This window comes from Solanum dulcamara, chromosome 6, assembly GCF_947179165.1.
Source record: "Solanum dulcamara chromosome 6, daSolDulc1.2, whole genome shotgun sequence".
NCBI lineage: Eukaryota > Viridiplantae > Streptophyta > Magnoliopsida > Solanales > Solanaceae > Solanum > Solanum dulcamara.
Genome location: NC_077242.1, coordinates 11,578,305 through 11,594,808, shown reverse-complemented (window position 1 = coordinate 11,594,808; position 16,504 = coordinate 11,578,305). Strand labels below are relative to the sequence as shown.

The following is a 16,504-nucleotide window of genomic DNA, read 5'->3' as shown; positions in this document are numbered from 1 at the left end:
TCCAAATTTCTTTGCCAAATTGTAGAGCATCTCCCATTTTGTCCATTGGTGGCATTTGTACATTTTTACTCACATCAATGATGATAGAATGTGATCGTTAGTTTTAAGTAATTTTGGTAACATCTAACTCATTGTTCTTCCCTTACTTCATATCTAATTATGCTTGTAACTCTTGTAATATCTACCCAAGTTATCTATCCACATTATTACCCCACCTTCTTTCTATTCAATACAAGAAAGACGTATTCACCTATTAAGTGATGGTCTTACTTTTTGTGGATATACAAAAAATATAGAGTGCATAAAAAATAATTAAAAAAGAGTTTTATTTAGTTGAAAGAGTTCTGTGTCATTTTATTAAAATTTTGGACTTAACTCTTGTTCAAAGTTTGTTAAGTTATACAATGTGGTTAAACTGTTATATTCAAAAGGGACCACTCGAGAAGATCCCGTGCCTCAACCATAAGATATTTTCTTTTCTTCATTTTATTTTTCAATTATAATTATATTTTCACCAACCAATTTAAATTGCATTAATAATATAAATTTTGTACTATTTGCATAACTATTTACTTGATTGAAGTGAAAGCTACGCCTAATGTCATTTACATTATCTCAGTTTCATTGAGACCCTTACTCTATCGAAACTAAATAGTAATTCTTTTTTTTGGTTATAAAAGATTTATAAATAGTAAATTAACGAGGTACGGGCTGCTCAGACAGTCCCAATAACTGGTCCGATATACGGCCATTACAAACATTAATCTTCCTAACAAAGTAGTTCCTCAATTATCCATATCAAAAGTTTCCATCATGAATAAGGGAGGAACTTCATAGATAAGAGCTTCCAAAAAATGAGTACTTCCTTGGGCTTCTTCTTTTGCCAACCTATCAGCGACCCTATTCTCACATGTGTGATCGTTAGACTCTCCAATTCCTGCATCAACAACCTGCATTCAAGAATGATGTTGTTAAGGGGTAGATATTGATTATTAAACATGGCAATAACTTCTTCAAAATCAGTATTGATTTACGAGGGGCCTGAGATTTTTGCTAACAGCTAGCCGCAGACAATACAGGATGGCTAGAAATTCAGCCTGCTTAGCAGTGGTGTGCGCACAGGTTTTAGTAAAGCCCACTACCATTCACTCCTATGATTTTTAATGACCCCTTCAATTCCACCCTTACCTGTCTTTTTTCCAGTGAAACCATCAGTGTTTAGCTTGTAGGTACCTTTAACTGGAAGCTGCCATTTGAGTTAGATGAGAATTCTAGTCGGTTTAGTCCTAAATTTCTTGGATAGGAGTAGGTGGTATTCCACGGCCCAAGCAATGACTTGATCAGTACGAGGGGTGTTCTTGTTTGTGTGGAAGATGTTGTCATTTCTTCAAAGCCAGATCCCAAAGACAGTACAGGAGAATGCCTTCCCACAAGATCCAATTGTTAAAGTTTTTCCTCTTGAGAGTGTCCCATACATTAGTCCAATTCTCAATGGTGATGTGGTTGGAATCAATCACAAGGGAAGGGTTGTTGCAACTTGCAATGTTGTTCCAAAAGAATACTGCTTTGGGGCATTGGAAGAAAATATGGCTAATACCTTTAGCAACATTTTCACAGTAACTACCTAAAGGGTCCAAGTCCAATCCTATATAGTTTAGGTAGGAGTTGGTGGGGAGTCTACCGTGGGTGAGGAGAGAAATAAAGGTCTCGATTTTATTGGGTTTTAGTAGTTTCCAGATCCAAGTGAACCTGTTCAGCTTGGAGGAGTCCTGGTGGTGTCCATTCTTGTCCAATAGCCTATAAGCACTACTAGTAATGAAGTGACCATTGTTGGACAGGTTCCAGATCCTTGTGTCCTCATTTTCTTCATGGGAGGGGAGATAGGAATTATGTATTTTCCGAATTATTTCCGTAGGGATGTTGATAGACAAGTCATTCAGGTTCCATCCTCCACTGTTTCTAAGAGAGGCTATTTTAAGATTTTGCTCAGCTTTAGTGAGAGGGCCATAGATGTAATTCCTAATAGGGTCATGGTTGGGAATCCAAGTATCTTCAAAGAAATTAATCTTTTAACCTTTGCATGCTACCCACCTAGACCCTAACATACGGTTACTCCACCCTTTCCTAATGCCAATCTAGGGTGCAGTGGTACCATTCTTTCTATACATGCCCATGTTATGGCAATGCTTGTGGTGGAGGATTTGGGACCAAAGGGCTTTGTTGTTGTGGTGCATTCTCCAGGCTAAGCCAGTAAGGAGGGCTTGGTTTTTTATGGCACAATTTTGCAGCCCTAGCCCTTCTTCCTTCCTAGTCTTGGTGAGGGTGCTCCAGTTAAGGAGATGGATTATTTTCCTTTCAGGTGTAGTTCCCCAAATGAAGTTCTTTTGAATCTTGTCAATGGTGTTGATGGTCTTTATGGGCAATTGGATATACTGCATAACATGGAAGCGGAATTGCTAAGAGAAGCTTTAGCAGAGCAGTTCTCCCTGTCTTGTTGAGGAGCTTGGTTTTCCATCCCTTGAGCTTGGCTTGCAAGTTGTCAATGATGAATAAGAAATCATTATTGACAGGCTTGGAGTGGAAAATAGGGAACCCCCTTTGGCGAAAAATTATACTATTTATACATGGTTAAAAAAAAAATTATGTATGAAAAGTAGATGTTGAACCCCCTTCGGCTAGTTCGTGTGTCTACTTTTTCAGATTTTGAACCCCCTTATTAAAAATTCTGTTTCCGCCACTGAATGTATTTACTAAACTGAGAGATGGCTAGTATTCCTAGGATGGAGGAGCAGGCAACACTGTTTTCCCTAGTGTTGTTATTGGAGAAAACCATTTTGGACTTAGTCAAATTTAGTTTTTGCCCTAAGTCCTTGCAGAAGGTGTGGAGGATGCTCATGATGGTTCTGCAACTATTAGCATTGATTGTGTAAAACAAGGTAAGGTCATCATCAAAGAACAAGTGGAAAATTTGGGTCCACTGTGGAGATACTGATGGGGTTCCAAGTTTTATTGTTTACAGCACTCTCAATGCTTATAGAAAGCCTTTCCACGAAGATGATGAAGATATATGGTGATAGGGGATCTCCCTGACGTCTCTAGAAGGTTTGAAAGTCTTGGTTTTGGACTCATTCATTAGGACAGAGATAGAGGAAGATGTGATACAAGACATAATAAGGGTAACCATATTAGTGGGAAAGTTGAAGAAGAGAAGGGATTCCCTAATGAAGGACCATTCTAATCTGTCAAAGGCTTTTTCCATATTAATTTTGAGGATCATGTTAGCCTTTGCCCCTTTCATTTTCCTTAAGTGGCTTATGAATTCTTGGACAATGGTGACAATGTTAGAAGTTTTCCTTCCTTTCATGAAGCTAGCCTGGGTGGGACTAATGATATGATGGAAGTGGTTTTTGATTCTCTTAGGAAAAATCTTAGTGACCAGCTTGTAGGTAGTATTACAGAGGCCAATAGGTCAGAAATTCCTCAGGGTTGTGGCATTGGGGAACTTGGAGATGAGGCATAGGATAGTTGAATTCATGAGAGGGTTCATGGCAGCATTAACAAAGAATTCCTTGCAAAGGGCAATGGTTTTGGGCCCCACAATGTCCCAGAATTTTCGAAAGAATAGGGGATGGAGTCCATCAGAGCAAGGGGCCTTGAATGGCTTGAAGGAATTGAGAGCTTCCACAATCTTAGTTTCATTTAAGGGGGCATCAAGGACTTCCTTCACTTGGCTATCAAGTCTTTGAGAGTTAGGATTAGGGCATTTGTCCTTTATAAGAGAGAAGCAATGGTTAGTTGTGTAAAGGTCCTCATAAAAATGGACAATGTAGGATTCAATATACTCTTGAGTTTGGTGTTCAACCCCACTGTCCTCTTTGAGGAAGAGAATACGATTTCTCCGCCTTTTGTTATATAGTGAGATGTGGAAGAATCTGGTGTTGGCATCCCCTTCATTGAAATCTTCCTCAGGTTTGAGCAATGAGTCATGTTCCACATTCAGTTCAGCTTCAAGCTTCTAGAGGAAGTGACTATAGTGGTAGTGGGGGAGATCTTTGAGTGTGGTTAATCTTTGAGAGCACTGCTTTCATCTTTTTAAAGATATTACCAAAGGTGGTGGTATTCTATGCTTGTGCTTCTCTTTGGAAATTAATAATGGCCTCATTTAAGGTGATGTAGGGGATTGAAAATTTTCCTGAGCAACCCATTGAAGGGTGGGTAACCACACCACATGGGCTCAAGTTTAAAAGGCTTATTCTTATTATTGGGACTGGCATTGTCTAGCTTAATTAAAAGAGGACAATGGTCTGAGTAAGTGCGAGGTAGGTGTGTGACAGTGAAGCCCTACCTTATCTAACTATTTAGGGCTTCAATATTAAGTATCTAATTGTCTTACGAAGTAAACCTAATGACATATAATAAAGTGATTTTTTTGTCACTAATAAGTGAATAAAGAACGATATTAATTTTTGAGAAAAAAAAGGAAATTAGAAAGAAACTTAATCGGAGTTACATGTAAATTAAATTGTAAGAACTTCACCTTCTTGGGCATACTCTATAATAAAAGTTCTTCTCGCATGATATCTTCATCTATCATAACCGAAGAACAACATTTTCACTCTGCATATTAATTACATGTCCACAAACTTGACCACCACTTTATAAGATGATAAATAGAGATATTCATTAATATAACACAAAAGAAAAAAGAAGAATAAAAGGTACATTCACGATTAAAAATGGAAGAAGTACAAAAATCTAGAGATATGAATTAACCTAGAAGAGGAAAATCCTACATCAAGTAATTTACGAAATGAAAATAAAACACTTACCAGAAATATGTTGGGATGAAGTAAAAAAAATTTGAAATTTAACTTTGATATTGTGGACTGATTTTTTTATTTATTTATTTTTTAAAAAAAAATTCTCTCTTTCTAAAAATTCATATGTGTTATAAAATAAACTAACTTAGCAAATTAAAAAAAGAAAGTATGAGAAATTGAGAGAGGAGAGATTGAATATTGTTCCATCTCAATTTTGTATTGCAGAGAATGACTTTTATAGCCAAAAAATGAGTACAACTTGCCTACAAGTTGTCTACAAATTGCCAAGTGGGTCCTACTTAAATGGACATTCAATGTCTACAAATTGCCAAGTGGATCCTACTTAAATAGGCATCCGCTTTCTCTTTAATACTTCTCATTGGATGTCCACGTGAAATGTGTCTCATTAAAAACTTTACAAGAAATAATAAACATAGTTATAGTAAACATTCATAAATATTGTGCCTCGTTAAAATTTTACTAGAAAAAACCCTGTGAAAAAAAGCCTAGTGAAGGAAAAAGAGTACACACATCTGGTAATATGCCTTAAGTGCTGCCTAATTAAAAATTTTACCAGAAAAATGCAATGGGACAAAACCTTGGTTAAGGGGAAAAAAGTGCAACGCATATTTTACTCCCCCTGATAAAAACTTCATTTGATATTTCGAAGACGTCGCATTTCAATTTTGTATCTCATTTTCTCAAAATTTGAAGTCGACAATGCCTTGCTAAACATATTTGCTAAATTGTCACTTAAAGAACTTATTGGACATCTATTTCACCTTTCTTTTAAAGATCATGAGTAAAAAAGAATTTTGGTGAAATATGTTTTGTTATGTCTCCTTTGATGCATCATCCCTTCAGTTGAGCTATACATGCAGCATTGTTTTCATACAATATTGTTGGAACGTCTCTTTTCAAAGAAAGGTCACATGTTTCATGAATGTGTTGAGCTATTGAACTTAACCAAACGCATTCTCGACTTGCTTCATGGATGTCTATTATCTCTGCATGATTTGAGGAAGAGGCAATCATAGTTTGCTTTGTTGAACGCTATGATATAGTTGTACCACCACATGTAAATAAATAGCCTATCTGCGGTCAATCTTTATGGGAATTAGATAAATATCTTGTATCTGCGTAACCAATCAATTGTGATATGAATTCATTTGAGTAAAACAATCTCATATCAATGGTCCCTCGGAGGTATCTAAATATATACTTAATTCTATTCCAATGTCTTCGTGTTGGAGAAGAACTAAATCTTGATAACAAATTTACAGAGAAAGTTATATCTGGTCTAGAATTATTGGCAAGATACATTAATGTACCAATTGCACTAAGATATGATATTTTAGTACCAATAAGCTCTTCATCATTTTCATGAGGTCGAAATGAATTTGTATTAATATCAAGAGATCCCACAATTATTGAGGTACTCAATGGATGTACTTTATCCATATAAAACCTCTTTAAAATATTTTCAGTATATGTTGACTGATGTACAAATATCCTATTTGTAAAATGTTTAATTTGTAGACCAAGATAAAATTTTATCTTTTTGAGTTCTTTCATTTCAAACTCCTTTTTTCAGATATTTTACTGCCTTTGAAAGTTATTCTGGAATTCCAATAATATTCAAATCATCAACATATACTGCTATTATGACAAATTCAGATTCAGACCTTTTCATAAGGACACAAGAGCAAATTGGGTCATTTTTATATCCTTCTTTTAGCAAATATTTGCTAAGATGATTGTACCACATGCGACTTGATTGTTTCAACCCGTATAAGGATTTCTGAATCTTTATTGAGCAAGTTTCTCGAGAATCCTTACATGCTTCAAACAATTTGAACCCTTCAGAAATTTTCATAAAAATACCATGGTCCAATGAGCCATATAAATAGGCAGTGACCACGCCCATTAGGTGTATTTCAAGTTTTTCATGAACTGCCAAATTCATTAGATACCTGAAGATAATTGCATCCACTACAGGGAAATATATTTCCATATAATCAATGTCGGGCCTTTGCGAAAAATCTTGAGCTACAAGTCGTACTTTATATCTTATGACTTCACCTTTTTCATTTTATTTACGTACAAAAACTCATTTGTACCCTACTGGCTTGACACCTTCAGGTGTTCGAATTATTGATTCGAAAACTTCACATTTTTCAAGAAAAGTTAACTCTGCTTGAATTGCATCCTTCCATTTTGGCCAATCATTTCTCTGTCTTCATTCATCGACAGATTTTAGTTCAAGATCCTTATCTTGTTGTATTATTTCAATGGCAACATTATAAGAACAAATATTATCGACCACAATATCATTTCGGTTACACCATTTTTCTGTCGAGACATAACTTATTGAGATTTTTTCCTTCTTATTATTTTCAGATACTTTGACCTCCTCGGTGGTATCATTATTTGTTGTGTCTATGGGATCTTCTTGAGCAATTGCCGCCAAATTATGATTATCTTGACATTTATTCCTTTTCTTTTTGGAGGATTTTTATCTTTGAAACCAATTGGTCTTCCACGTTTTAAGCGTGACCAAGATTCATTTTTCTAAACAAGTTGTCCTACCGGGACATCAACTCAAACTTGAGCATTAGCAGCTGGGATATGCAAATTAGTAACCCGTGAAAGGTTAGTAAATGCATCCGGCAGTTGATTTGCAATATTCTGCAAATAAATCATCTTTTTAACTTCTTGCTCACACTGATTTGTTCGAGGATCTAAATGAATAGTGATAATGAATTCCAATCTATCTCATTTTTCAATTGCTTATGTTCTCCCCCTAATGTTGGATATACTGATTCATCAAAATGACAATCAGCGAATCTTGTTATAAATAAATTTCCAGTCATAGGTTCCAAATATTTTACAATAGAAGGTGATTCATATCCAACATATATTCCCAACCTTCTTTAGGAATCCATCTTTGTGCGGTGCGGTGGAGCAATTGAGACATATATCGCACACCAAAATATTATAAGATGGATATATTTGGCTCCCTTCCAAAAGCCAACACTAATGGGAAAATTTATGAAAATGTGTTGGCCTTATGCGCACAAGTGTTGCTGCATGCAAAATAGCATGCCCACATACTGAAAGAGGATGTTTTGTCCTCATTAGCAATGGTCTAACTATCAATTGGAGGCGTTTAATCAAAGATTCTGCTAGATCATTTTGAGTATGAACATGAGTGACCAAATGCTTAACTTTTATTTCAACCGACATACAATAATCATTAAAGGAATTAGATGTAAATTCACCAGCATTATCAAGACGAATTGTCTTTATTGCATAATCTAGAAATTGTGCTTTTAACCTTATAATTTGGGCTAACAATCTCACAAAAGTCATGTTGCGAGTTGATAATAAGAACACATGTGACCATCTTATAGATGCATCTATCAAGACCATATAATATTTAAATGATCCACATGAAGGGTGAATTGTCCCATGTATACGTTCTAGAAACGCAGAGGATTCAATCCTAACCTTAGTTGCTGATGGTTTGATAATCAATTTTCCTTGAGAACAAGCAATACAAGAGAATTTCTTAGATTGAAGAATTTTCTGATTCTTCAAAGTGTGTCCATGTGAATTCTCAATAATTTTGCGCATCATATTATAATCGGGATGGCTCAACCAGTCATGTCAAAAGATAAAATCATTAGAATCAGTAAACCTTTTATTTGATTCAACAGTACCAATATTTGTATCGTACAATCCAGAAGAAAGTGCAAGTAATTTTTTGTGCACAATTTTTTTTTCCGTATTCATTTTAGTAATATAAAGGTATTCAACATTTCCTTCATTCGCAGTCTCAATATGATAGTCATTTTGGCGAATAACCTTAAAACTTAACAAGTTTCTTTGAGACTTACTACAATACAATGCATTATCAATTACTAATATCATTCCTTCAGATAGTAATAAGGCCTCTCTTCCAGAGTTTTCAATCAATTTTATACTACCGGATATTGTATTGACATAGGCCTTTCCCATAATCAAATGACAAAAATATTTCTTTTCTTTTAATATCGTATGAGTTATGGCACTATCCAAAAGGCGCATATCTCTATTACTCATCTTGGATCCAATTGAAAACTAAGAAATTTATTTATTTTCATAAAATAAAAATATATTATAAGAGTTAAAATAAGTAACAATATTGCTAGAAAAACATAAGTCCTTCTTTTTTTCCCTTTCTTTTAAATAGATAAACGTAAAAATATGATAATCAAAAGTATATAAAAAAATGACAACATATTGTAAATCATACAATGAAATTAAACATCAATTATAATCCCTAAAGAAGTCTTCAACCTTAAAATTAGTAATATCATTGAGGTCATTAAAATCGTTTTCTTCAAAGTCAGATTTGCTTTAATATTATCATTATGCGAAGGTATTGCCTCAACATTATTTTCAAACGCCAAGTGTGACTCTATCCGAGCATTAGAAAAAGAGGCACAACCTCTATTTGCCTTTCTTTGGAAGTAATTTTGATAAATCCTTACAAAATGCTCAAGCGTCCGATATTCATTTTTCCAGTGTCCTTTCATGCCACAACGATGACAGTTACTTCTTGAAGGGCCACCTTGAGAACTCATATTGTTCTCCCTTTTATGTTGACCACCACCACGATGATTATTATATCGTCTTCTGCCATTGCCACGTCCACGCACATTATTGTGGCCTTGATTTTTATTTTGCCTTCTTTCAGACTGGCCATGTGCTTCTACCATATTTATTTCCGGTAATAGAGCAGTTTCAGTGGGATGTGCTTCATGATTTTTCATTAAAAGAGCATTATGCTGCTCAGCCACCAGAAGACATGAGATCAATTCAGAGTATTTTTGAAAACCTTTTTCACGGTATTGCTGATGTAATATCACATTAGAGGCATAAAAAATAGTTAGTATCTTTTCCAACATGTCCTCATCATTTATAGTTTTCCCACATAATTTAATTGGGAAGTTATTCTAAATACAGCAGAATTATACTCAATTACAATTTTAAAATCTTGAAACCATAAGTGCATCCACTCATAACGAGCCTTGGCAATATCGTTGCCCTAAGGTGGTCATATCTCCCTTTTAAATCTTTCCACAATTCAAGTGGATCTTTCACTGTCAAGTATTCAATCTTCAGGCTTTCATCTAGATGATGATGAAGGAAAAAAATCATAGCCTTCGCTTTATCATGATTTGATGCTTTATTTTCTTAGATTATAGCATCACCAAGACCCTTAGCGGTAAGGTGGATTTCAACATCAAGTACCCATGACAAATAATTTTTGACAAATATCAAGTTTGACAAACTCCAATTTTAACAAGTTTAACATAATGAAAATTAATTTAAAAATAACAAAGACAACTAAAATTAATTTTCTTCAATAGATATATTTGATATAGAAGTTAATTTTCTGGAAAAAAATTAGAGCTTCGTGTGAATAACGTGTTATAAAATAAACTAACTTAGCAATTTAAAAAAAAAATATGAGAAATTGAGAGATGAGAGATTGAATATTGTTCATCTCAATTTTGTATTGCAGAGAATGGTTTTTATATCCAAAAAATGAGTACAACTTGCCTACAAGTTGTCTACAAATTGTCAAGTAGGTCCTACTTAAATGGACATACAATGTCTACAAATTGCCAAGTGAATCCTACTTAAATAGACATTCACTTGCTCTTTAACAATGTATTAATTTTTGGCAATTTTAAGTTTAAGCAAAAGAGATTTTGGTAAGGCAACAACTTAGAGAAACCATCGATTAAATATGGTAGTTAAACTTGGATTATTGCATGTAGTTTGGAATTTAAAATGTGCCAGAAGTTACACAAAATGATGACTATTCGACTTTTTAGAATAAATAAAATAAATATAAATAAGAGAAGAAAAAAGCAAAAACATGAGAAAAAAGATAAATATGTTTTATGGTCTTAGAAAGTGCCACATCATCAAGCTGAAATCTCTCAATTATATAGATATAGATAGATAGAAGTTTATTTGAGCACCTGGTGCCTTTCTCCTGAAAAAAGTTATTTTTAATAATATAATTACATAACTAATTTAATTAAAATTATAATTATTATTATTTTGAAAAATATACATTTGTTTATTAAGAAAAAATTTCATGCTTAAGAATTTCTTACCATACTTAAACGTTGTATTTTTACTATGAAAAATAGTTTTTTAACACTTACTATAATGCCATTAATTTTGAGCAGTTATGTACATTAAATTAAGGTAGGATCAAATGGATTAAAAAAAAAGGAAAATTTTGACCTTTATTAATAATTAAATTAATCTCGTATAATGTGTGTGTTATTGAATTAAAATAAGCAACTCAGCTAACTATTACTTGCTTTTCATGAATTTTGAGTAGTTATGGACATTAAATTAAAATAAGATAACAACAATAACAAAATATCCAATGAAATTCTACTAAGTAGGAAACAAAATCACAAAAAAATGATGAATTAAATTGAGAATAAAAGTTAAATTCAAAACACTCATAGTTGAATGATTTTTGAGTTATAATTCAAAGTTGAGTGACTTTCTGAGAGAAGAGCACATAGTTGAACGACTTTTGAGTTAAAATTCAAAGTAGAGTGACTTTCTGTGTGACGACCCCCTTCTTAGGGCCCACATATTCAGGTATTGTCTATGCCAGGGTCAGCCAGTTCGCACCTTAGTCCCTTTTCACGCTGCAGCGCTACGGGGTATAGAACCCGAAACCTCTGCCTCCTTTACATCCACTTTAAGGGGATCGCCTTTCACCAGTTGAGCTGCTAGCTCCACTTTGAATGCTTACCACCTTCTCAAAGTAGAAATAAGAACCTCGTATCTTTTTCTCTGAATTTTTTAAGACTTAAATCTGTTAGGATATTTTAAATTAAGTTTTTTTAATTTTTCTCTATAAAATTTAGTGGCGACTCTTCTTTTTTAAAAATAATTTTTTCTCTATAAAGTTGAAATTAATTTTAAACTGTCTTTTTTTGATATAACACGGATCTAGGGCTATGTATCAAGAATAATCCTAGGTTTGTGGATGATACTAGATGAATGTATCTAGTACTAAATTGTACTTACATTTGCAGCAGTTATGTATCAATTACAGAACCATACACATGATACATATAATTTTATGATTCACGGACTTAGGGTTATTTTTAGTGTTATGTATCAAAAATAACCCCAAGTTTGTAACTGATACTAGATGAAATTACTAGATACATTTGGCTAGTATCATTCACAAATATAGAATTATTCTTAAAACATAACCCTAAGTCTGTCAATCACACACACACACATATAGACTTAGGGTTATGTATTAAGAATAATTCTATATTTGTTAATGATACTAGCCGAATGTATCTAGTACTAAATATTGTAAAATTAAGTACAAGTTAGTACTATATTTGTGAATGATACATGACTTTTCCACATGATGTTTAGAAGAAGAAGATACATCCTTCTTCGACTTCTCCTTATCGATATTCATATCTGTCATTGTTAATTGATGTAATTGATCGTGCACTTGTTTGAATCTGTTTTTAGCCCAACCATTGTCATCACAATCATAAAAATGATCAATATTAGCTACGTTTAATGAGGTAATACCAATGCTAAACGAAGCATCATCATCCATATGTATCAGGACTTTGAATAAGCAAAAACTAAAAAAATAATATGAATTGTAAGTTGAAGAAAATGAAAAACTACCTATTGAGAAAATTGATATAGATTGACTGGAGAGGGAACTAATTTGAATTTCAGACTTGTAATTTATTGGTAAGATTGTGGGAGTAAAAATAGGAAGATATTGGAGGAGTGAAAAAAGGAAGAGGAAAAAGTGGATTTGGAAGAAAGAGAAGCAATGTATCTAATGGAATTGGGTTATGGATTAAAACAAAGATTTTTGAAATTTTTTGAAATGGTAGAAAATAATAAAAAATATGATAAATAAAGATGAGTAGATAGGTAATTTTTTCTAATTTTTTCCAATTAATTTACTAACTTATTTAAACTCATTTAAACTAATCCAATAAAAAATTAAAACTCAAAAACTTCATCGTTCACCTATGGTGGATATGATTTCACCACTCAAATCTCATCCAAATTAAAACATGCCATGTAAACCACATACGAAAATTAAACTGGACATGGGTAAATACAGGGCAAAGCCACCTTATGGTTAGGGATTTATCTAAACTTCGTTTGGCGGAAAATTATACTATTTATATATGGTTAAAATAATTTTTTTACATGTATAGTAGATGTCAAATCTCCTCTGGCTAGTTCGTGTATCTATTTCTTCATAGTTTGAACCTCCTTAGTTAAAATCTTAGCTCCGCCACTGGATAAATATGACCCTTTTGAGACTACAAGAGCAAATATGACCCCTAAAATTGGCAGAAAAGGACAAATATATTGCGTACATGAGTATTTAACATCATACGGATAAATATGACCCTTTTTAAGAGTACAAGAATAAATAAGATCCTAAAATTGAATGAATAGCAAATATATTGAAAAGTATAATGAAGGACAAATATGACTTACTTGTGAGGGTAAAAACACAATTATGATCCTTTTCCATAAAATAATATATAATTTCTTGTAAATTTTACCTAAATCTCATACTGCTTCTTCCTAATTATACTCTATCCTTATTATTTTAAAAATTATCCAAAATCTCTTCTTTTTGATGGAATTTCGTTTATATCATATGCGTCCTGATATATCACATAAAGTGATGTATCCAACCGATTCATCTCGTAATGTATTCGACGTCCTGATACATCACGTAAATGATGTATCTGATCGATAAATCATGTAAAGTAATGTATTTAACGTCCTGATACATCATGTAACGTAATTTATTCGATCGATACATCGCGTACAATGATGGATCAGAGAATAAGAAAGAATAGATATTTTTGTAAGATCTAGTGATTTCCGTCGAAATCTTTCCAATGAACTTTTCGGCGAATTTTTCAGCGACCTTTTCGGTGAATTTTTCGGCGACTAAATATCTCCGAGCCAAGTTCTATCTTTCCTCTCCTCAACTAATTATTTGAAGTTTGATTACTATTATTGTTTACTAGTTCCTACTTTTAGTGTTTTAGTTATTGTTATTCACTTTTCTTCTTCACTTAGTGTCTAGGGTTGTTGATTTGCATATTAGCTAGTGTGTGTTGTCTCTTTATTATACATTCTATATTGTCAATTATTATCTCATTGTTTGTATTGTCTTAATTTATTTGTTATTATTTTTTTTTTCATTTTTGTAGTTCATATCGTTTTAGTGGCTTTCGTTACTGATGGTGGACTAGGGTCATGTCCTCAATTGGGGGTGAAGGCGAGGGAAAATAGTGGTAAGAGGGAGACGGTTTTTCGTAAGTTGAGAGTAGGATCGTGAAACATAGGGTTGCTTATAGGAAAGTTCATAGAGCTAGTGAAGAGTCTTAAGAGGAGAAAGATTAATATAGCATGTGTTTATGAGACTAGACGGGTAGGTTCCAAAGCTCGGGATGTGGACAGATTTAAATTATGGTACTCAGGAGACTCAAGGGATAGGTATGGAGTAGGTATTCTAGTCGACGCAGACCTTAGGAAGTGTGTGGTAGAGGTAAAGAGGATCAATGATAGGATGATGTTTATTAAACTAGTTATAGGCAGGCTTTTTGTGAACGTTGTTAGTGCATATGCACCCCATATGGGTCTGGATAAAGAAGTCAAAAGGCTCTTTTGGGAGGATTTAGATGAAGTAGTGAGAGGTATACCTAGTACCAAAAATATTTTCATTGGTAGAGATTTCAATGGTCATATCAGTACAACTTCTAATGGTTTTGATGATGTCCATAAAGGCTTTGGTTTTGGGGAAAGGAATGGCGGTGGGGGTTCTCTCTTGGAGTTTGTCAAAGCTTTTGAGTTGGCTATTTTTAATTCGTGTTTTTTGAAGAGGGATAATCAATTGGTCACCTTTAGTAGTATGGTAGCTAGGACTCAGATTGACTACTTACTCCTCCGGAAGGGTGATAGAGGCCTTTGTAAGGAGTGCAAGGTTATTCTGAGTGAAAATATTACCACCCAACATAAGCTTTTGGTGATGGACTTGGAGATTAAGAGGGATAGGAGAAAGAAGACCCTTTTATGATTGACCGAGGAATAGATGGGAGGGGCTAACTCCTGTCTTTTCTCAAAAGATGGGGGAGAAGTTGAGTGGTTTAGGGACCTGGAGTAGTAACGGGGATGTGAACAACATGTGGGACATGACATCTGGTTGCATTACAAAAGTAGTTGTTGAGGTTCTTGGGGTATCGAGAGGAATCTTTGGTGGTTGTCAAGGAGACTGGTGGTGAAATATAGAAGTACAACGTAAAGTGAAAGCCAAGAAGATTGCCTATACGGGGAGTGTATGGATGAGGATGAGAAGAATAGTCTTAAAGATATGTATAAGAAGGCAAAGACGGAAGCAAAGTCGGCGGTCACTAGTGCTAAGTTGGCAGCTTTTGAACGCGTGTATGTCAAATTAGAGGGAAAATATGGGGATAAGAGATTGTATAGGCTTGCCAAAGTGAGAGAGAGAAAATCACGGGATCTGGATCTAGTATGGAAGGTGAAGTGTTATGGATGAGACCTCTATCAAGCAAATGTGACAAACTTACTTCCACAGACTCCTAAATGAAAAAAGAGACAAAGACATTGTACTAGGAGATTTGGCGTACTCTCATAGTCTTCGAGACTTTGGGTACTGCAGGTGTTTTAAGGTTGAGGAGGTTAGACGTACTATTAGCAGAATGAGGAGAGGGAGAGCGATAGGGCCCGATGAGATTTTGGTGGACTTTTGGAAGATCACTGACAAGGCATGTTTGGAGTGGTTGACTAAGTTGTTTAATGTTACTTTAAAGACTGCTAAGATGCCTGATGAATGAAGGTGGAGTACTATGATTCTATTGTACAAGAACAAGGGTGATATCCAAAACTGTAATAATTACAAGGGTATCAAACTACTAAGCCACGCTATGAAGATTTGGAAGAGGGTAATGTAGATGAGGGTAAGGAAAAGAGTGTCAATCTCAGAGAACCAGTTCGAATTCATGCCCGGACGGTGGACTACTGAAGCAATCCATCTTATGTGGAGACTGGTGGAGAAATTTAGATAAAGAAAAATGGATCTCCATATGGTGTTCATTGACCTTGAAAAGGCTTATGACAAAGTTCCGAGGGATGTTCTGTGAAGGTATCTGGAGGCTAAAGATGTCTCGATGGTGTATATTAGGGCGATAAATGACATGTATGCTGGAGCCAAGACTCAGGTTAGGATGGTGGGAGGTGACTCAAGATATTTTCCTGTTGAGGTAGGACTACACTAGGGATCAGTGCTGAGCCCTTTTCTTTTTGCCTTGGTGATGAATGAGCTGACACGGTTTATTCAGGAGGAGGGTTCATAGTGTATGCTATTTGCGGTGATATAGTTTTGATTGATGAGACTCGGGATAGAGTTAATGATAGGTTGAAGATTTGGAGACAAACGCTGGAGTCTAAAGGGTTCAGATTGAGCAGGACCAAAATAAAATACTTGGAGTGCAAATTTAGTGTTGCGATGGATGAAGAGGGCAGGGAAGTGAGGCTTGCCACCCAACCTATCCCTA

General features: G+C 34.5%; 1 protein-coding gene across 1 annotated transcript; it reads left to right on the top strand.

Annotated features, from left to right (window-relative positions):
* The first annotated feature begins 14,565 nt into the window (after positions 1–14,565).
* LOC129892698 (uncharacterized) lies at positions 14,566–15,006 on the top strand. Its single transcript, XM_055968277.1, has one exon. It carries the CDS (start codon positions 14,566–14,568, stop codon positions 15,004–15,006), a length of 441 nt encoding a protein of 146 aa, XP_055824252.1.
* The last annotated feature ends 1,498 nt before the right edge of the window (positions 15,007–16,504 follow it).